Source organism: Salvelinus fontinalis, unplaced genomic scaffold (genome assembly GCF_029448725.1).
Source record: "Salvelinus fontinalis isolate EN_2023a unplaced genomic scaffold, ASM2944872v1 scaffold_0476, whole genome shotgun sequence".
Lineage (NCBI taxonomy): Eukaryota > Metazoa > Chordata > Actinopteri > Salmoniformes > Salmonidae > Salvelinus > Salvelinus fontinalis.
The window spans coordinates 72,996-92,879 of NW_026600685.1; the positions used below are offsets into that span (position 1 = coordinate 72,996).

Here is a 19,884-nt window from a genome sequence, read left to right on the forward strand (position 1 = left end):
ATTTCTTCCGTGAGAGAACCGGGTTAGACATTTCTTCCGTGAGAGACCCGGGTTAGACACCTTCTCAGAAGTCTTCCCTCAGATAACACTGCGTGACTGGGTCGTGTTCCAGAGGCACCAGAAGGTACAAAAACCATCTAAAAACAGGGTGGGAACTTCCTGGACCTGTCCAATAAGAAACACTATTTAAAACGTTTCCCTTGCATGACCTAATGAACAGGACCCTGGCTGTGGTGTTAGCCTGCATTTATTAGCCTTGCAGTCTTAGGCTGGCTAACACTTGTTCTCAACGTGTGTGTGTGTGTGTGTGTGTGTGTGTGTGTGTGTCTGTGTGTGTGTACAGTAGGGTGTTTCCTGTGAATGACGCCTGTAAAACGCACTGCTTTGTGACGGCTCCCTTCGTGTGGTTCCCTTCCTACAGTTATTAGACCCACAAAATGGGCTGTGACTGGGGAACTGTGACGCATGTGTTGCGTATGTAGCGTTAAGCAGCTACCGCTAGCTCCAACCACATCTGTTGTGTATTTAGCATTAGCGGCTACCACTAACTCCAACCACATCTGTTGCCTATGTAGCGTTAGCGGCTACCGCTAGCGCCAACCACATGCGATGCGAATGTAGCATTAGCAGCTAGGCTATGCAGCTAGGTTAGCGTCTTGGCTGACTCGGCCTAAATGGGCATATTTTAACATTGTGTGAACATCCCAAGGTTGGCTCTGCCAGCTAGCTTATTAAATGTTTTAGAGTCTATTTGTAAAAGCGACCATCTGGCATGCTGTTATTATACTGTACTGTGTTTAAATGGCTTGAGCGTCCCCCAAATGACTCTAGTCCCTATGTAGTGCACTACTTTTGACCAGGGCCTATTGGAAGGGAGTAGGGGGACGCGGTCTGTTATTTTTTCCGATCCAGATACAGGCCTAATAATGTTTTTTTTTTTATATAAAAATATATTTTGAGATGTGAAGTGTTTTACAACATCACTCAGCTGTGCAGACAAACAGACATCTCCAAGCACTACCCCTCCCCCTCCAAGCACAACCCAGACCCCTCCCCCTCCAAGCACAACCCAGACCCCTCCCACTCCAAGCACAACCCAGACCCCTCCCCCTCCAAGCACTACCCTGATATCCAGGGGCACATTCCAACACTCAGACATCATTTACTATGCATGTGTTTAGTGAGTCCTCCAGATCAGAGGCAGTAGGGATGACCAGGGATGTTCTCTGTTTGTGAGTCCTCCAGATCAGAGGCAGTAGGGATGACCAGGGATGTTCTCTGTTTAGTGAGTCCTCCAGATCAGAGGCAGTAGGGATGACCAGGGATGTTCTCTGTTTAGTGAGTCCTCCAGATCAGAGGCAGTAGGGATGACCAGGGATGTTCTCTGTTTAGTGAGACCTCCAGATCAGAGGTAGTAGAGATGACCAGGGATGTTCTCTTGATAAGTGTGTGAATTGGACCATTTCCTGTCCTGCTAAGCATTCGAAATGTAACCAGTACTTTTGGGTGTCAGGGAAAATGTATGGAGTAAAAAGTACAGTATTTTCTTTGGGAATGTAGTGGGGCAAAAGTTGTCAAAAATATAAATAGTAAAGTACAGATACCAACAAAAAAATACTTCAGTAAAAATACTTAAGTACTTTCCACCACTGCCAAGTACTACCCAGATGTGCAGACACAAAGACTGTTCCACCAAGATAGCTAGCGATAGCTTCCTACAAGGGTCTGTCTGTCTTTCTGTGTGTGTGTGTGTGTGTTTTTCTCTAATCGCCTAGCCTGGCAGGAAGTTGGGTCAGCCCTGGTCCCCTCTGATCCAGGGTCGTCACGGTTATTACTATGTTAATTACTGTTGTTATAACCACAGATCTAGTACCAGTTTACCCTTATCACCAGAGGCAAGTCTTTCAAAGAATGAATGAAAGAATGAATGGCCAAGTGTCAGTTATGAATCACAGAATATAAGTGTGTATCCCAAATGCCATCTTATGCCCTATACAGTGCACATAGGGTGCCATTTGGGATACATTCTAAGAGGTACACTACTGAGGCCCAGAGGTAAAGACCTCCAGGTCTGACAGGACGAGGTAAAGGCCCCCTGGTCTAACAGGACGAGGTAAAGACCCCCTGGTCTAACAGGACGAGGTAAAGACCCCCAGGTCTAACAGGACGAGGTAAAGGCCTCCAGGCCTAACAGGACGAGGTAAAGACCCCCTGGTCTAACAGGAGGAGGTAAAGACCCCCTGGTCTAACAGGACGAGGTAAAGACCCCCTGGTCTAACAGGACGAGGTAAAGACCCCCTGGTCTAACAGGACGAGGTAAAGACCCCCTGGTCTAACAGGAAGAGGTAAAGACCCCCTGGTCTAACAGGACGAGGTAAAGACCCCCTGGTCTAACAGGACGAGGTAAAGACCCCCTGGTCTAACAGGACGAGGTAAAGACCCCCTGGTCTAACAGGACGAGGTAAAGACCCCCTGGTCTAACAGGACGAGGTAAAGGCCCCCTGGTCTAAAAGGACGAGGTAAAGACCCCCAGGTCTAACAGGACGAGGTAAAGACCCCCAGGTCTAACGGGACGAGGAAAAGACCCCCTGGCCTAACGGGACGAGGTAAAGACCCCTTGGTCTAACGGGACGAGGTAAAGACCCCCTGGTCTAACGGGACGAGGTAAAGACCCCCTGGTCTAACGGGACGAGGTAAAGACCCCCTGGTCTAACAGGACGAGGTAAAGACCACCAGGTCTAACAGGACGAGGTAAAGACCCCCAGGTCTAACAGGACGAGGTAAAGACCCCCTGGTCTAACAGGACGAGGTAAAGACCCCCTGGTCTAACAGGACGAGGTAAAGACCCCCTGGTCTAACAGGACGAGGTAAAGACCCCCTGGTCTAACAGGACGAGGTAAAGACCCCCTGGTCTAACAGGACGAGGTAAAGACCCCCTGGTCTAACAGGACGAGGTAAAGACCCCCTGGTCTAACGGGACGAGGTAAAGACCCCCTGGTCTAACAGGACGAGGTAAAGACCCCCTGGTCTAACGGGACGAGGTAAAGACCCCCTGGTCTAACGGGACGAGGTAAAGACCCCCTGGTCTAACAGGACGAGGTAAAGACCCCCTGGTCTAACGGGACGAGGTAAAGACCCCCAGGTCTGACAGGACGAGGTAAAGACCCCCTGGTCTAACAGGACGAGGTAAAGACCCCCTGGTCTAACAGGATGAGGTAAAGACCCCCTGGTCTGACAGGACGAGGTAAAGACCCCCTGGTCTAACAGAACGAGGTAAAGACCCCCTGGTCTGACAGAACGAGGTAAAGACCCCCTGGTCTAACAGGATGAGATGAAAGTGTGTCGTTACCTTTCTGAGTGACAGTTGTCATGTCACAGAACTAGTACTGCTTCAATACACACACACACACACACACACACACACACACACACACACACACACACACACGTGATATAAGTGGATGTATACTATAGTATTTTAATCAATATTTGGATGATGAGGTACACTGAACAGGCCTATCAGTGTTTCCCCTAGAATATTCTACAGGTGGGGCAGATAGGTTCCCTAAAAGCAACATCCTGGTCCTCAGACAATAGAAACGGTCAACAGAAACCAATAGAAAGACGTTTGAACTCTTTATAGGCAGGGAGGCAGATACGGGCCATTGAAACCAGAATGAACCATAGGAACTACAAGTTGAGGTCAAACAAGCGGCAATAATGACAATGGTTGAGTCCCAAATGGCACCCTATACAGGGCACAGCTTTTGACCAGGACCCATAGGACTTTGGTCAAAAGTAGTGCACTATATAGGGAATAGGGTGTCGTATAGGCTTGGGCAGTATACTGTATACCGGGGTATTTGGAAAAAAACACACAACATTTTATTTTATTTTTTTTAATATGTCTAGCTACTATTTAATGAAATACCTGCAGTCAACTTGTGGAAAAACCTTAGAAGATAAAGCAGATGGTGTTCTTCGTCATTTCACCATGTCACACGTTTCATCGTGAAGCTTCACGGTGGTCCCCAGTCACGTGATGTTTTGTTTACAAGCACACGACGACGTCGACAAGAGACCGGAGCCTTGTGAGTCACAGCACGCTCCTGGTGAGCTAGTTACCTTATGGAATTCACAACAACAACAACATTGCCAGCTAGATAACTTAATAGTTAGCAGTTAACTGTCTAGAATGTGATAAACACTCTGCAGTTGTGCATTCGGTTCGCTAATTTAGTAACTAGTTAGCCTCTTCCAGTGGTTAGCCTCTTCCAGTGGTTAGCCTCTTCCAGTGGTTAGCCTCTTCCAGTGGTTAGCCTCTTCCAGTGGTTAGCCTCTTCCAGTGGTTAGCCTCTTCCAGTGGTTAGCTTCTTCCAGTGGTTAGCCTCTTCCAGTGGTTAGCCTCTTCCAGTGGTTAGCCTCTGCCAGTGGTTAGCCTCTGCCAGTGGTTAGCTTCTTCCAGTGGTTAGCCTCTTCCAGTGGTTAGCCTCTTCCAGTGGTTAGCCTCTTCCAGTGGTTAGCCTCTTCCAAAATCAAGCTTTGCTTGGTAACAGCAGGGAGTCCCTTCCTGGATCAAGAGTAATGCTGTGTAATATTTGTTTTGTGCAGCAAACTGCCAGGAGCATTGTGTTTTGTGCAGCAAACTGCCAGTAGCATTGTGTTGTGTGCAGCAAACTGCCAGTAGCATTGTGTTGTGTGCAGCAAACTGCCAGTAGCATTGTGTTGTGTGCAGCAAACTGCCAGTAGCATTGTGTTGTGTGCAGCAAACTGCCAGTAGCATTGTGTTGTGTGCAGCAAACTGCCAGTAGTATTGTGTTGTGTGCAGCAAACTGCCAGTAGCATTGTGTTGTGTGCAGCAGACTGCCAGTAGCATTGTGTTCTGTGCAGCAAACTGCCAGGAGCATTGTGTTGTGTGCAGCAAACTGCCAGTAGCATTGTGTTGTGTGCAGCAGACTGCCAGTAGCATTGTGTTGTGTGCAGCAAACTGCCAGTAGCATTGTGTTCTGTGCAGCAAACTGCCAGTAGCATTGTGTTGTGTGCAGCAAACTGCCAGTAGCATTGTGTTCTGTGCAGCAAACTGCCAGTAGCATTGTGTTGTGTGCAGCAAACTGCCAGTAGCATTGTGTTGTGTGCAGCAAACTGCCAGGAGCCTTGTGTTTTGTGCAGCAAACTGCCAGTAGCATTGTGTTGTGTGCAGCAAACTGCCAGGAGCATTGTGTTTTGTGCAGCAAACTGCCAGTAGCATTTTGGAGTTACTTGTATAGTTTAGGTCAGAGACCATAAAATGTTCGTATTGCGCTAATTAGCATTTGGTTAGCATTCTCTATGGGATTTTCCATGTATTCAGCATTGCTAACCTTCGGATTAAAGAGCCTCAGTGGGGTTTCAATAACAGCACCCCTTGTGTTTTGTATTGGTATTTATTATGAATCCTGCCAAGGCAGCAGCTACTCTTCCTGGGGGTTTATTATGGATCCCCATTAGTTCCTGCCAAGGCAGCAGCTACTCTTCCTGGGGGTTTATTATGGATCCCCATTAGTTCCTGCCAAGGCAGCAGCTACTCTTCCTGGGGTTTATTATGGATCCCCATTAGTTCCTGCCAAGGCAGCAGCTACTCTTCCTGGGGTTTATTATGGATCTCCATTAGTTCCTGCCAAGGCAGCAGCTACTCTTCCTGGGGTTTATTATGGATCCCCATTAGTTCCTGACAAGGCAGCAGCTACTCTTCCTGGGGTTTATTTTGGATCCCCATTAGTTCCTGCCAAGGCAGCAGCTACTCTTCCTGGGGTTTATTATGGATCCCCATTAGTTCCTGCCAAGGCAGCAGCTACTCTTCCTGGGGTTTATTATGGATCCCCATTAGTTCCTGCCAAGGCAGCAGCTACTCTTCCTGGGGTTTATTATGGATCCCCATTAGTTCCTGCCAAGGCAGCAGCTACTCTTCCTGGGGTTTATTTTGGATCCCCATTAGTTCCTGCCAAGGCAGCAGCTACTCTTCCTGAGGTTTATTATGGATCCCCATTAGTTCCTGCCAAGGCAGCATCTACTCTTCCTGGGGGTTTATTATGGATCCCCATTAGTTCCTGCCAAGGCAGCAGCTACTCTTCCTGGGGTTTATTATGGATCCCCATTAGTTCCTGCCAAGGCAGCAGCTACTCTTCCTGGGGTTTATTATGGATCCCCATTAGTTCCTGCCAAGACAGCAGCTACTCTTCCTGGGGTTTATTATGGATCCCCATTAGTTCCTGCCAAGACAGCAGCTACTCTTCCTGGGGTTTATTATGGATCCCCATTAGTTCCTGCCAAGACAGCAGCTACTCTTCCTGGGGTTTATTATGGATCCCCATTAGTTCCTGCCAAGACAGCAGCTACTCTTCCTGGGGTTTATTATGGATCCCCATTAGTTCCTGCCAAGACAGCAGCTACTCTTCCTGGGGTTTATTATGGATCCCCATTAGCTCCTGCCAAGGCAGCAGCTACTCTTCCTGGGGTTTATTATGGACCTCCATTAGTTCCTGCCAAGGCAGCAGCTACTCTTCCTGGGGTTTATTATGGATCCCCATTAGTTCCTGCCAAGGCAGCAGCTACTCTTCCTGGGGTTTATTATGGATCCCCATTAGCTCCTGCCAAGGCAGCAGCTACTCTTCCTGGGGTTTATTATGGATCCCCATTAGTTCCTGCCAAGGCAGCAGCTACTCTTCCTGGGGTTTATTATGGATCCCCATTAGTTCCTGCCAAGGCAGCAGCTACTCTTCCTTGGGTTTATTATGGATCCCCATTAGTTCCTGCCAAGGCAGCAGCTACTCTGACTCAGAGGGGTTGGGTTAAATACGGAAGACACATTTCAGTTGAATACATTCAGTTGGACAACTGACTGAGTATCCCCCCTTTTTCCTTTCCCTCTTCCTGGGGTCCAAACACATTTAAAAGAACTTACGTATAGATAAACCAGTGCATCATGTAACATTGTTACACCATACTAAATGTATAGCACCACCATACAACAACGTGTGTGTAGACTGTGTGTGCTAGTGAGTGTGTTCATGCACGCGTCTCTTCCTGTGTGTATCTTCACAGTCTCTACCATTAGGTGTATTTTTATCTGTTGTTGCTCTACTGCTTGCATCAGTTACCTGATGTGGAGTAGAGTTCCATGTAGTCATGGCTCTATGTAGTCCTGTGCACCTCCCATAGTCTGTTCTGGACTTGGGGACTGTGAAGAGACCTCTGGTGGCATGTCTTGTGGGGTAGTCATGGGTGTCTGAGCTGTGTGCTAGTAGTTTAAACAGACCTCTGGTGGCATGTCTTGTGGGGTAGTCATGGGTGTCTGAGCTGTGTGCTAGTCGTTTAAACAGACAGCTCGGTACATTCAGCTTGTCAACACTTACAAAAACAAGTAGTGATGAAGTCAATCTCTATTCCACTTTGAGCCATGAGAGATTGACATGAATGTCATTAATGTTAGCTCTCCGTGTACTTTTTAAAGGGCCGTGTACTTTTAAAGGGCCGTGTACTTTTTAAAGGGCCGTGTACTTTTAAAGGGCCGTGTACTTTTAAAGGGCCGTGTACTTTTAAAGGGCCGTGTACTTTTAAAGGGCCGTGTACTTTTAAAGGGCCGTGTACTTTTAGAGGGCCGTGTACTTTTAGAGGGCCGTGTACTTTTAGAGGGCCGTGTACTTTTAGAGGGCCGTGTACTTTTAGAGGGCCGTGTACTTTTAAAGGGCCGTGTACTTTTAAAGGGCCGTGTACTTTTAAAGGGCCGTGTACTTTTAAAGGGCCGTGTACTTTTAAAGGGCCGTGTACTTTTAGAGGGCCGTGTACTTTTAGAGGGCCGTGTACTTTTAGAGGGCCGTGTACTTTTAGAGGGCCGTGTACTTTTAAAGGGCCGTGTACTTTTAAAGGGCCGTGTACTTTTAAAGGGCCGTGTACTTTTAAAGGGCCGTGTACTTTTAAAGGGCCGTGTACTTTTAAAGGGCCGTGTACTTTTAAAGGGCCGTGTACTTTTAAAGGGCCAGCCGTGCTGCCCTGTTCTGAGCCAGAAACTAGGGCCTGTAGGACCTGCCTTGTTGATAGTGTTGTTAAGAAGGTAGAAACTAGTGCCTGTAGGACCTGCCTTGTTGATAGTGCTGTTAAGAAGGTAGAAACTAGGGCCTGTAGGACCTGCCTTGTTGATAGTGTTGTTAAGAAGGTAGAAACTAGGGCCTGTAGGACCTGCCTTGTTGATTGTGTTGTTAAGAAGGTAGAAACTAGGGCCTGTAGGACCTGCCTTGTTGATAGTGTTGTTAAGAAGGTAGAAACTAGGGTCTGTGGGACCTGCCTTGTTGATAGTGTTGTTAAGAAGGTAGAAACTAGGGTCTGTAGGACCTGCCTTGTTGATAGTGTTGTTAAGAAGGTAGAAACTAGGGCCTGTGGAACCTGCCTTGTTGATAGTGCTGTTAAGAAGGTAGAAACTAGGGCCTGTAGGACCTGCCTTGTTGATAGTGCTGTTAAGAAGGTAGAAACTAGGGCCTGTAGGTCCTGCCTTGTTGATAGAGCTGTTAAGAAGGTAGAAACTAGGGCCTGTAGGACCTGCCTTGTTGATAGTGCTGTTAAGAAGGTAGAAACTAGGGCCTGTAGGACCTGCCTTGTTGATACTGCTGTTAAGAAAGAAACTAGGGCCTGTAGGACCTGCCTTGTTGATAGTGTTGTTAAAAGAAGGCAGAGCATCGCTTTAATTACAAACAGTGGCAATATTACCCTAACATCCCCCAGTATGGCAAAAAGGTCAGTATGACAATCTGGATACCCGGCCCCAAGCCTAGTGGCATATGGGAAATAACCCATTATCTCAAAGCAGAGAACATCTCCACATCCCTGAAACCACTTCCCCTTGAGGGCTGTGGGTTGTTATTGTTGAAACCGGCGGTGCACTACAGACCCGACGGACGACACCCCTGACACCTTGTGAGAAAACCAACGCGGTTGACTGACTCGCCAGCGTCCTAAAAATGGCACCCTGTGTCCCTTATAGAGCAGGGTCCTTGGTCAAAAGTAGTCCACACTATAGGGAATAGGGTGCCAACTCTGGTCAAAAGTAGTGCACACTATAGGGAATAGGGTGCGATTTCAGACACATGCCCTTGTGATGGGAACCTACCATGTGGTTGATTGTCAGTCAGTCAAGAATCTTCTTGTTTCACAGAAGGAGAGGACATCTAACCAGATATGACTCATACTGAGACTGTTTGACAGAAGGAGAGGACATCTAACCAGATATGACTCTCATACTGAGACTGTTTCACAGAAGGAGAGGACATTAACCAGATATGACTCATACAGAGACTGTTTGACAGAAGGAGAGGACATCTAACCAGATATGACTCATACAGAGACTGTTTGACAGAAGGAGAGGACATCTAACCAGATATGACTCATACTGAGACTGTTTCACAGAAGGAGAGGACATCTAACCAGATATGACTCTCATACTGAGACTGTTTCACAGAAGGAGAGGACATTAACCAGATATGACTCATACAGAGACTGTTTCACAGAAGGAGAGGACATCTAACCAGATATGACTCATACTGAGACTGTTTCACAGAAGGAGAGGACATTAACCAGATATGACTCATACTGAGACTGTTTCACAGAAGGAGAGGACATTAACCAGATATGACTCATACTGAGACTGTTTCACAGAAGGAGAGGACATTAACCAGATATGACTCATACTGAGACTGTTTCACAGAAGGAGAGGACATCTAACCAGATATGACACTCATAGACTTGGGCTGTGGTTCAATTTTTTTTTAAAGGACACACCCTATCCCCTCAACCCTCAATTTAAGTGGACACTTCTGATGGCGTCTGATGAGTATACACTTGCAGGGCAAGGGGCGAGGGAGGAGGGAATTTTTTATTTTTTTAAATGGACCGCTCTTGCCTGAAAATTCATTGCTCGTTCATCCCGCGATGATTGTGTTTTCAGCCACCGGTGGCTTGTGGGTACTTTATATGCGCTCAATTATCATTGCATGTCTACTTATATTAACTATATCATTTTTAATATTACGCCTACTGTATGATAGCTTGCAAATTAATTCGCTAACTAACGTTAGCCTGCCTAGCTGGACCTTCTGAAGAACGAAAATGTTTTATTTCTACAATTTCCAAAAGATAACCAAACAAAAACATGTTTACTTTTTAACGAGACGTATTTGTGCCGTCATGTGCATTAGTAGCACAATTTATAACTTATTTGCATTTGTTTTTTACTTACACTTACGTATGTTGACCTCTCCATTGCTGTTGTTTTTAAGTTTTCGCAGACTTTTCTTAGCGGATGTACAATCGTCACAAACTGAATTAGGTTCAGGCTCCGGCGTGAACAGAATTGTACACTCGCAAATGACTAAAAACGAGGGCTGAGGGGCTTACGTTTGTAAACTTCCCTTGCTTGGCTAATCATTTGGACCCCCTTCCAAGATGGCGCCGGGGATTTCCCCCAAGGGCATAAGGTGAGGGTGAGTGGACGAGGGTGTGTCTTTTAAGTGTTTGGACCGCAGCCTTGGTCATTACTGAGACTGTGTCACAGAAGGAGGAAACATCTAACCAGATACACTACATGACCAAAAGTATGTGGACACCTGCTCTTCCAACAGCTCATTCCAAAATCATGGGCATTAATATGGAGTTGGTCCCCCCCCTTTGCTGCTATAACAGCCTCCACTCTTCTGGGGAAGGCTTTCCACTAGATGTTGGAACATTGCTGCGGGGACTTGCTTCCATTCAGCCACAAGAGCATTAGTGAGGTTGGGAAATGATGTTGGGCGATTAGGCCTGGCTCATATTGGAGTTCCAATTCATCCCAAAGGTGTTCGATGGGGTTGAGGTCAGGGCTCTGTGCACCGATCTCGACAAACCATTTCTGTATGGACCTCACTTTGTAAACGGGGGCATTGTCAGGCTGAAACAGGAAAGGGCCTTTCCCCAAACTGTTGCCACAAAGTTGGAAGCACAGAAATGCCTAGAATGTCATTGTATGCTGAAGCGTTAAGATTTCCCTTCACTGGAACTAGGGGCCCGAACCATGAAAAAAACAGACCCAGTCCATTATTCCTCCTCCACCAAACTTTACAGTTGGCACTGTGCATTGGGGCAGGTAGCGTTCTCTTGGCATCCGCCAAATAAAATTTGATTTGAAACCCAGATTCGTCCGTCAGACTGCCAGATGGTGAAACGTGATTCATCACTCCAGAGAACGCGTTTCCACTGCTCCAGAGTCCAATGGCGGCGAGCTTTACACCACTCCAGTTGGCGTTTGGCATTGCGCTTGGTGATTTTAGGCTTGTGTGCGGCTGCTCGGCCATGGAAACCCATTTCATGAAGCTCCCGACGAACAGTTCTTGTGCTGATGTTGTTTCCAGAGGCCGTTTGTAACTCGGTAGTGAGTGTTGCAACCGAGGACAGATGATTTTTACACTCTACGCGCTTCAGCACTCGGTGGTCCCGTTCTGTGAGCTCGTGTGGTCTACCACTTTGCGGCTAAGCCGTTGTTGCTCCTAGATGTTGCCACTTCACAATAACAGCACTTACAGTTGACCGGGGGGAGCTCTAGCAGGGCAGAATGTTGACCATCTGACTTGGAAAGGTGGCATCCTATGACGGTGCCATGTTGAAAGTCACTGAGCTCTTCAAATAAGGCCATTCTACTTATAATGTTTGTTTATGGAGATTGCATGGCGGTGTGCTCGATCTTATACATCTGTCAGTAATGGGTGTGGCTGAAATAGCTGAATCTACTCATTTCAAGGGGTGTCTACACACACACACACACACACAGAGAGAGAGACAGAGACAGAGAGAGAGACAGAGAGACAGAGAGACAGAGAGACAGAGAGACAGAGAGAGAGACAGAGAGACAGAGAGAGAGACAGAGAGACAGAGAGAGAGACAGAGAGACAGAGAGAGAGACAGAGAGAGAGACAGAGAGACAGAGAGACAGAGAGACAGAGAGACAGAGAGACAGAGAGACTGAGAGAGAGACAGAGAGAGAGAGAGAGAGAGAGACAGAGAGACAGAGAGACAGAGAGACAGAGAGACAGAGAGACAGAGAGACAGAGAGACAGAGAGACTGAGAGACTGAGAGACTGAGAGACTGAGAGACTGAGAGACAGAGAGACAGAGAGACTGAGAGACTGAGAGAGAGAGATATGAGACATTGAGGATTATAAGAAATACTGCTTTGATGTCATACAAGCCAAACACCCATGAGTCCAAATGTCCATGACACGACATCATATCCTGGGTTGTTCTGAACAGTCTGGCTACTGAGTGCACCTGAATACATTCATGACATCATATCCTGGGTTGTTCTGAACAGAGTCTGGCTACTGAGTGCACCTGAATACATTCATGACATCATATCCTGGGTGGTTCTGAACAGAGTCTGTCTACTGAGTGCACCTGAATACATTCATGACATCATATCCTGGGTGGTTCTGAACAGAGTCTGTCTACTGAGTGCACCTGAATCCATTCATGACATCATATCCTGGGTTGTTCTGAACAGAGTCTGGCTACTGAGTGCACCTGAATACATTCATGACTCCTTTCTATACGCACCAGAATTACGATCCGTTTCTCTGAATTACCTTTGTGAAAGCCTAACACTGTTACGGCTGTGTTTAATAACTTAGCTGGTCATGTTGGCAAGAGACCATGCGTTCAAAATCAGGCCCACCTGACCCAGAATGTGATTTATAAAATGGGTCTGTTTATTTTGGTATTGAGTAAACAACAACAGTAATGGTGTGATGGCGGAGATGCAGGGTTGTGTTCCTAATGATAACGACTACCAGGGTGTCAACTCTAGTTCCTGAACAGCACAGCCAGGAGAGATCCAAAAAAATGACCTTATAGTTGAAGACTCTTCTTTTAGACATACAAGTGCATTGAAATTGCTTAGGGACTGTGCACACTTTGGAGAGGTGTGTGGCCACTTGGAGACACCAGTTAGTCCTCTCACTGAAACCCACAGTCTGGAGAGGTGTGTGGCCACTTGGAGACACCAGTTAGTCCTCTCACTGACACCCACAGTCTGGAGAGGTGTGAGGCCACTTGGAGACACTAGTTTGTCCTCTCACTGAAACCCACAGTCTGGAGAGGTGTGTGTCCACTTGGAGACACTAGTTTGTCCTCTCACTGAAACCCACAGTCTGGAGAGGTGTGTGTCCACTTGGAGACACTAGTTTGTCCTCTCACTGAAACCCACAGTCTGGAGAGGTGTGTGTCCACTTGGAGACACCAGTTAGTCCTCTCACTCAAACCCACAGTCTGGAGAGGTGTGTGGCCACTTGGAGACACTAGTTAGTCCTCTCACTCAAACCCACAGTCTGGAGAGGTGTGTGGCCACTTGGAGACACCAGTTAGTCCTCTCACTCAAACCCACAGTCTGGAGAGGTGTGTGGCCACTTGGAGACACTAGTTAGTCCTCTCACTCAAACCCACAGTCTGGAGAGGTGTGTGGCCACTTGGAGACACTAGTTAGTCCTCTCACTGAAACCCACAGTCTGGAGAGGTGTGTGGCCACTTGGCGTCACCAGTTAGTCCTCTCACTGAAACCCACAGTCTGGAGAGGTGTGTGGCCACTTGGAGACACTAGTTAGTCCTCTCACTCAAACCCACAGTCTGGAGAGGTGTGTGTCCACTTGGAGACACCAGTTAGTCCTCTCACTGAAACCCACAGTCTGGAGAGGTGTGTGGCCACTTGGAGACACCAGTTAGTCCTCTCACTCAAACCCACAGTCTGGAGAGGTGTGTGTCCACTTGGAGACACCAGTTAGTCCTCTCACTGAAACCCACAGTCTGGAGAGGTGTGTGGCCCCTTGGAGACACCAGTTAGTCCTCTCACTCAAACCCACAGTCTGGAGAGGTGTGTGGCCACTTGGAGACACCAGTTAGTCCTCTCACTCAAACCCACAGTCTGGAGAGGTGTGTGGCCACTTGGAGACACCAGTTAGTCCTCTCACTGAAACCCAGTCTGGAGAGGTGTGTGGCCACTTGGAGACACCAGTTAGTCCTCTCACTGAAACCCACAGTCTGGAGAGGTGTGTGTCCACTTGGAGACACCAGTTAGTCCTCTCACTCAAACCCACAGTCTGGAGAGGTGTGTGTCCACTTGGCGTCACCAGTTAGTCCTCTCACTGAAATCCACAGTCTGGAGAGGTGTGTGGCCACTTGGAGACACCAGTTAGTCCTCTCACTGAAACCCACAGTCTGGAGAGGTGTGTGTCCACTTGGAGACACCAGTTAGTCCTCTCACTGAAACCCACAGTCTGGAGAGGTGTGAGGCCACTTGGAGACACCAGTTAGTCCTCTCACTGAAACCCACAGTCTGGAGAGGTGTGTGGCCACTTGGAGAGACCAGTTAGTCCTCTCACTGAAACCCACAGTCTGGAGAGGTGTGTGGCCACTTGGAGACACCAGTTAGTCCTCTCACTGAAACCCAGTCTGGAGAGGTGTGTGGCCACTTGGAGACACCAGTTAGTCCTCTCACTGAAACCCACAGTCTGGAGAGGTGTGTGGCCACTTGGAGACACCAGTTAGTCCTCTCACTGAAACCCACAGTCTGGAGAGGTGTGTGTCCACTTGGAGACACTAGTTAGTCCTCTCACTGAAACCCACAGTCTGGAGAGGTGTGAGGCCACTTGGAGACAACCAGTTAGTCCTCTCACTCAAACACACAGTCTGGAGAGGTGTGAGGCCACTTGGAGACACCAGTTAGTCCTCTCACTGAAACCCACAGTCTGGAGAGGTGTGAGGCCACTTGGAGACACCAGTTAGTCCTCTCACTCACGTGGATGTGGATTAAGGCAGCCCTCCGTACCTCTCCGATTCAGAGGGGTTGGGTTAAATGTAGAAGACACATTTCAGTTGTACAACTGACCAGGAATCCCCCCCTTTACCATTGTTTTATGTTGCACCTACCCCACATGTTCCAGGAATCCCCCCTTTCCCATTGCTTTATGTTGCACCTACCCCACATGTTCCAGGAATCCCCCCCCTTTCCCATTGCTTTATGTTGCACCTACCCCACATGTTCCAGGAATCCCCCCCTTTCCCATTGTTTTATGTTGCACCTACCCCACATGTTCCAGGAATCCCCCCCTTTCCCATTGCTTTATGTTGCACCTACCCCACATGTTCCAGGAATCCCCCCCCCTTTCCCATTGTTTTATGTTGCACCTACCCCACATGTTCCAGGAATCCCCCCCCTTTCCCATTGTTTTATGTTGCACCTACCCCACATGTTCCAGGAATCCCCCCCTTTCCCATTGCTTTATGTTACACCTACCCCATATGTTCCAGGAATCCCCCTTTCCCATTGCTTTATGTTGCACCTACCCCACATGTTCCAGGAATCCCCCCCCCCCTTTCCCATTGTTTTATGTTGCACCTACTCCACATGTACCAGGAATCCCCCCTTTCCCATTGCTTTATGTTGCACCTACCCCACATGTACCAGGAATCCCCCCCCCCCCTTTCCCATTGTTTTATGTTGCACCTACCCCACATGTTCCAGGAATCCCCCCCTTTCCCATTGCTTTATGTTACACCTACCCCATATGTTCCAGGAATCCCCCTTTCCCATTGCTTTATGTTGCACCTACCCCACATGTACCAGGAATCCCCCCCCCCCTTTCCCATTGCTTTATGTTGCACCTACCCCACATGTTCCAGGAATCCCCCCCCCTTTCCCATTGTTTTATGTTGCACCTACCCCACATGTTCCAGGAATCCCCCCCCCCTTTCCCATTGTTTTATGTTGCACCTACCCCACATGTTCCAGGAATCCCCCCCCCTTTCCCATTGCTTTATGTTGCACCTACCCCACATGTTCCAGGAATCCCCCCCCCCCTTTCCCATTGTTTTATGTTGCACCTACCCCACATGTTCCAGGAATCCCCCCCCTTTCCCATTGCTTTATGTTGCACCTACCCCACATGTACCAGGAATCCCCCCCCCCCCCCTTTCCCATTGTTTTATGTTTCACCTACCCCACATGTTCCAGGAATCCCCCCCCTTTCCCATTGCTTTATGTTGCACCTACCCCACATGTTCCAGGAATTCCCCCCCCCCCCCCCTTTCCCATTGTTTTATGTTGCATCTACCCCACATGTACCAGGAATCCCCCCCTTTCCCATTGCTTTATGTTGCACCTACCCCACATGTACCAGGAATCCCCCCCCTTTCCCATTGTTTTATGTTGCACCTACTCCACATGTACCAGGAATCCCCCCCCTTTCCCATTGTTTTATGTTGCACCTACTCCACATGTACCAGGAATCCCCCCCTTTCCCATTGTTTTATGTTGCACCTACTCCACATGTTCCAGGAATCCCCCCCTTTCCCATTGTTTTATGTTGCACCTACCCCACATGTTCCAGGAATCCCCCCCTTTCCCATTGCTTTGTGTTGCACCTACGCCACATGTTCCAGGAATCCCCCCCCTTTCCCATTGCTTTATGTTCCACCTACTCCACATGTACCAGGAATCCCCCCCTTTCCCATTGCTTTATGTTGCACCTACACCACATGTACCAGGAATCCCCCCCTTTCCCATTGCTTTATGTTGCACCTACTCCACATGTTCCAGGAATCCCCCTTTCCCATTGCTTTATGTTGCACCTACCCCACATGTTCCAGGAATATTCTCATGTTACTGAATGTATCGAAACGTATTTTTCACATTTCGTTATCAAAAAAACGCAGCGAAAACGTACAGTAAATGTAAAATGCACATAAAATCAACAGTGTAATGTTTTTGGATTCAGTCCTGTGTCAGGTGAACTGTTGTGTCCTAAACTTCGATCTAATAACGTTCCTATAAATCTCCAAAGTGTTCCCTTTCTACTGCTACCATGTTTATGCTTTTGATATTTATTCTGTAAAAAAAAAAAAATCAATTTAGCTCTATCCATTGTAGGCCAATTCCCAGGAGCGTAAAGGGTTTAACACCACGAGGCTACGTTACAGTAGACATGTTTAACAGGGCCTGTGTGAACGCAACTAGAGTTCACCGTTTGACCTATTAACCCTTAGATTGTGACGTTGATGTGGCTTGCGTTCAGACGTTGACTAGGTGAAGCTCGCGTGAATGTTCTGTGTTCCGTGCGTAACTTAATAGAATTCTGTGTATTATGACACACGTACGTTGGTCAAATCAAAGATGATTAAAGGCTTGTACCACATTGTGACGTCCGCTGTCCAAATGTTGTTTTACATTGTTGCACTTCTCTCTATTCTACAATTAGCAAGCCAAGCCGCACACGTGATAAGAAACCATGTTTATTAAATGTAACACAACCCCCCCCCCCCCCCAACAGAAGATACAATGTAGCTTAGTCCCTTCTCCCCTCACCGCTGTACTGACAACAAACTAACGACATCCTCTCTGTCCATCTTATAACCATATCCTCTACAACCAGGGGATATTCAACTATTATCCTACGAGAGCGTTTCCCAAAAAGTCGGTGCACGTTTTGTTTGTTGTTGCCCGAAAACTACACAGCGGATTCAAAGTATCAAAGCTTGATGATTAGTTATTAACTATTTGAATCCGCGGTGTAGTGCTAGGACAACAATAACAAAAAAACGTGCACCGACTTTGGATATCCCGACCCTACGAGGTCCGGAGCCTGCTAGTTCTGTTCTACCCGGTCATTCATTTCACCCACCTGGTGTCCAAGGTCTAAATCCCTAATTAGAGGGGGACATAATAAATAAAATGTAAAAAGCATTGGAACTGGTTTCGAGTTCCAGAGTTGTATTTGAGGGGGTCCACCAGGATAAACACACACATCTTCCTTTCACTCTTTCAATCAAACCTGACGACAGAAAGACAGCCAGACAGAACGGCATCAATCGACCACTTGTCGTATTAGTCCGATATGTTTTTGCCGTAGTTCTCAGGCCTGCGGCTTGAGTTGTGCCCCTTCCCCATGTCAATGGCACACACTTGGGGGGGTACACTGTGTGCGACTTGGCCGCGTCCGCTTTACCCAGGCCCGAGAAAGACCCAGAGCTCCCGGTCTCCGTCTAGGGGAAAAACACACGGAGCGGGTACCCTTCTCTTTGGCAGGGTTGCAATGCAGTGGCTTTAACATATCTGCGTCAAATAATGTGACACACGGACTACACACATTTGAACCGCATAAAGCAGACATAAGATCCAGCGAAAGCCATATGCAAAATATCGCTAACGTATCAAGTCGATCGCCTGTTCTATCAGGCAATGGAATAGGAAACAGGTTGCTACAGGACATTTCAAGACTGTGTCGCCTATACTACAAAAACGATCTGCTGTTGCTACTAGCCTACGGTCATATCCACCTATCCGTTGATATGTTGCTACTAGCCTACGGTCATATCCACCTATCCGTTGATATGTTGCTACTAGCATACCGTCATATCAACCTATCCGTTGATCTGCTGTTACTACTACAGTAGCCTACCGCCATATCCACCGTTTCCGTTCAGATAGTCATTAGAAACACGATTCCAATATCAAAACAGAGATAATAGCCCAATCGATCATCGTTATTATTGATGCTGCGAAACTCAATCCGGTCGTTGTATCGATCAGGCCTGGATATTGCTTGTAATATTATGTGACTAGAGAGTTACAGTGATGAACAAGTAGGCAGGCTACAGTTTAACACAACGCCGTATACGTTTCCCCTCATAGTCAGCCAGTCAAGACGATGGGAAAACCACTGCGTAGGGAGAGAAATAGATCTAGAGAGAGAAAAGAGAGAGAGATGGGGGGGGTGTCGAGAGAAAAGTGTGTAGAACACAATCCAAGCGATAGCCCCCCAAAAAACGGAGCCTTGCTTTGTTATGATTATCCCCCGTTTCGCCCTCTCTCTCTCGACATGTTTCCCCCCCCCCCCAGTACGTTAACCATGTAATGTCGTCGTTTCAGTACAATGTCTTACCTTCTCTCGCCTTCAGCAGCACCGTGTTGGCGACTATATTCTCTATCTCCATGGTAATGGTCAGTACGTGTAAGATCCGTCTCCCATACAGACTAGGCAATACATTTCACTTCAACTGAAAAGATGAAGGTAGCGGCTCCGATGATGATGATGATGATGGTGAATTCTGCAGCTGGCGCATAGCCTTCGCTTGCTCTCCAAATTCGGCGGGATTACCAGGTAGTGGGGGCTTTTGCAATCGTGTTGGACTACTAGTTCGCCGACTCCATCGTTTAATGTTTTCGGCACACACACAAAAAAAAAAACTCTTCACCTTTTAGGCTAAACAACGGCGGCTACTACTGTAGTTAAAGCTATAACGCTTGTTAGCATTCAAAGCCTCTCCTGCATTCGTTAATTTTCCTTCCTGCTCGGCTCTCAGCTTCGTTCGTTCCCTCCCCTCCCCAGAGGCGTCATGCACATAGGGGGGCACAGGGGCACTTGCCCCCTCCATATTTGTCCTGTATAACAACAATGGTGTGTTTATTTTTGTTGTTTCTCTGTAATACTAATAGCCACCTACATGAGTAAGATTTTAATTTGAGCCAGTTTGCTACAGCAGGAAAATAATCCTGCAGCAATAGGAAATGTGGATTATAATGAATGAAAATGTTTGTGGGGATTGATACATTTTTCTTAATGGAAATGTTCAAACTTCAGAAGACTTTTTAAACCTTAAATACATTACAAGGTTAACCTTTGTTGCTTTGCAGGAAAGTCCTCCTGCAACAGGGTGATCTAATTAAGATCCTACATCTGTTGCAATTTTATGAAGTTGGCTTCAGCTAGCACACAGATAGGTTCCCAATCTTCCCAACCATGAAGACATTTCAGGCTATCAATCAATAAATCAATTACATGT

The 19,884-nt window shown here is 47.4% G+C and overlaps 1 protein-coding gene across 1 annotated transcript in view; it reads right to left on the reverse strand.

Moving 5' to 3' along the window:
• Window positions 1-19,417, reverse strand: part of LOC129846202 (G protein-coupled receptor kinase 5-like) — a gene marked incomplete at its 3' end in the record, with an annotated part of 92,111 nt that extends 72,694 nt beyond the window's left edge. The window contains 1 exon segment of the mRNA XM_055914192.1: window positions 18,984-19,417. Coding sequence (XP_055770167.1) covers window positions 18,984-19,035 — 52 coding nt within the window.
• Window positions 19,418-19,884: the final 467 nt, after the last annotated feature.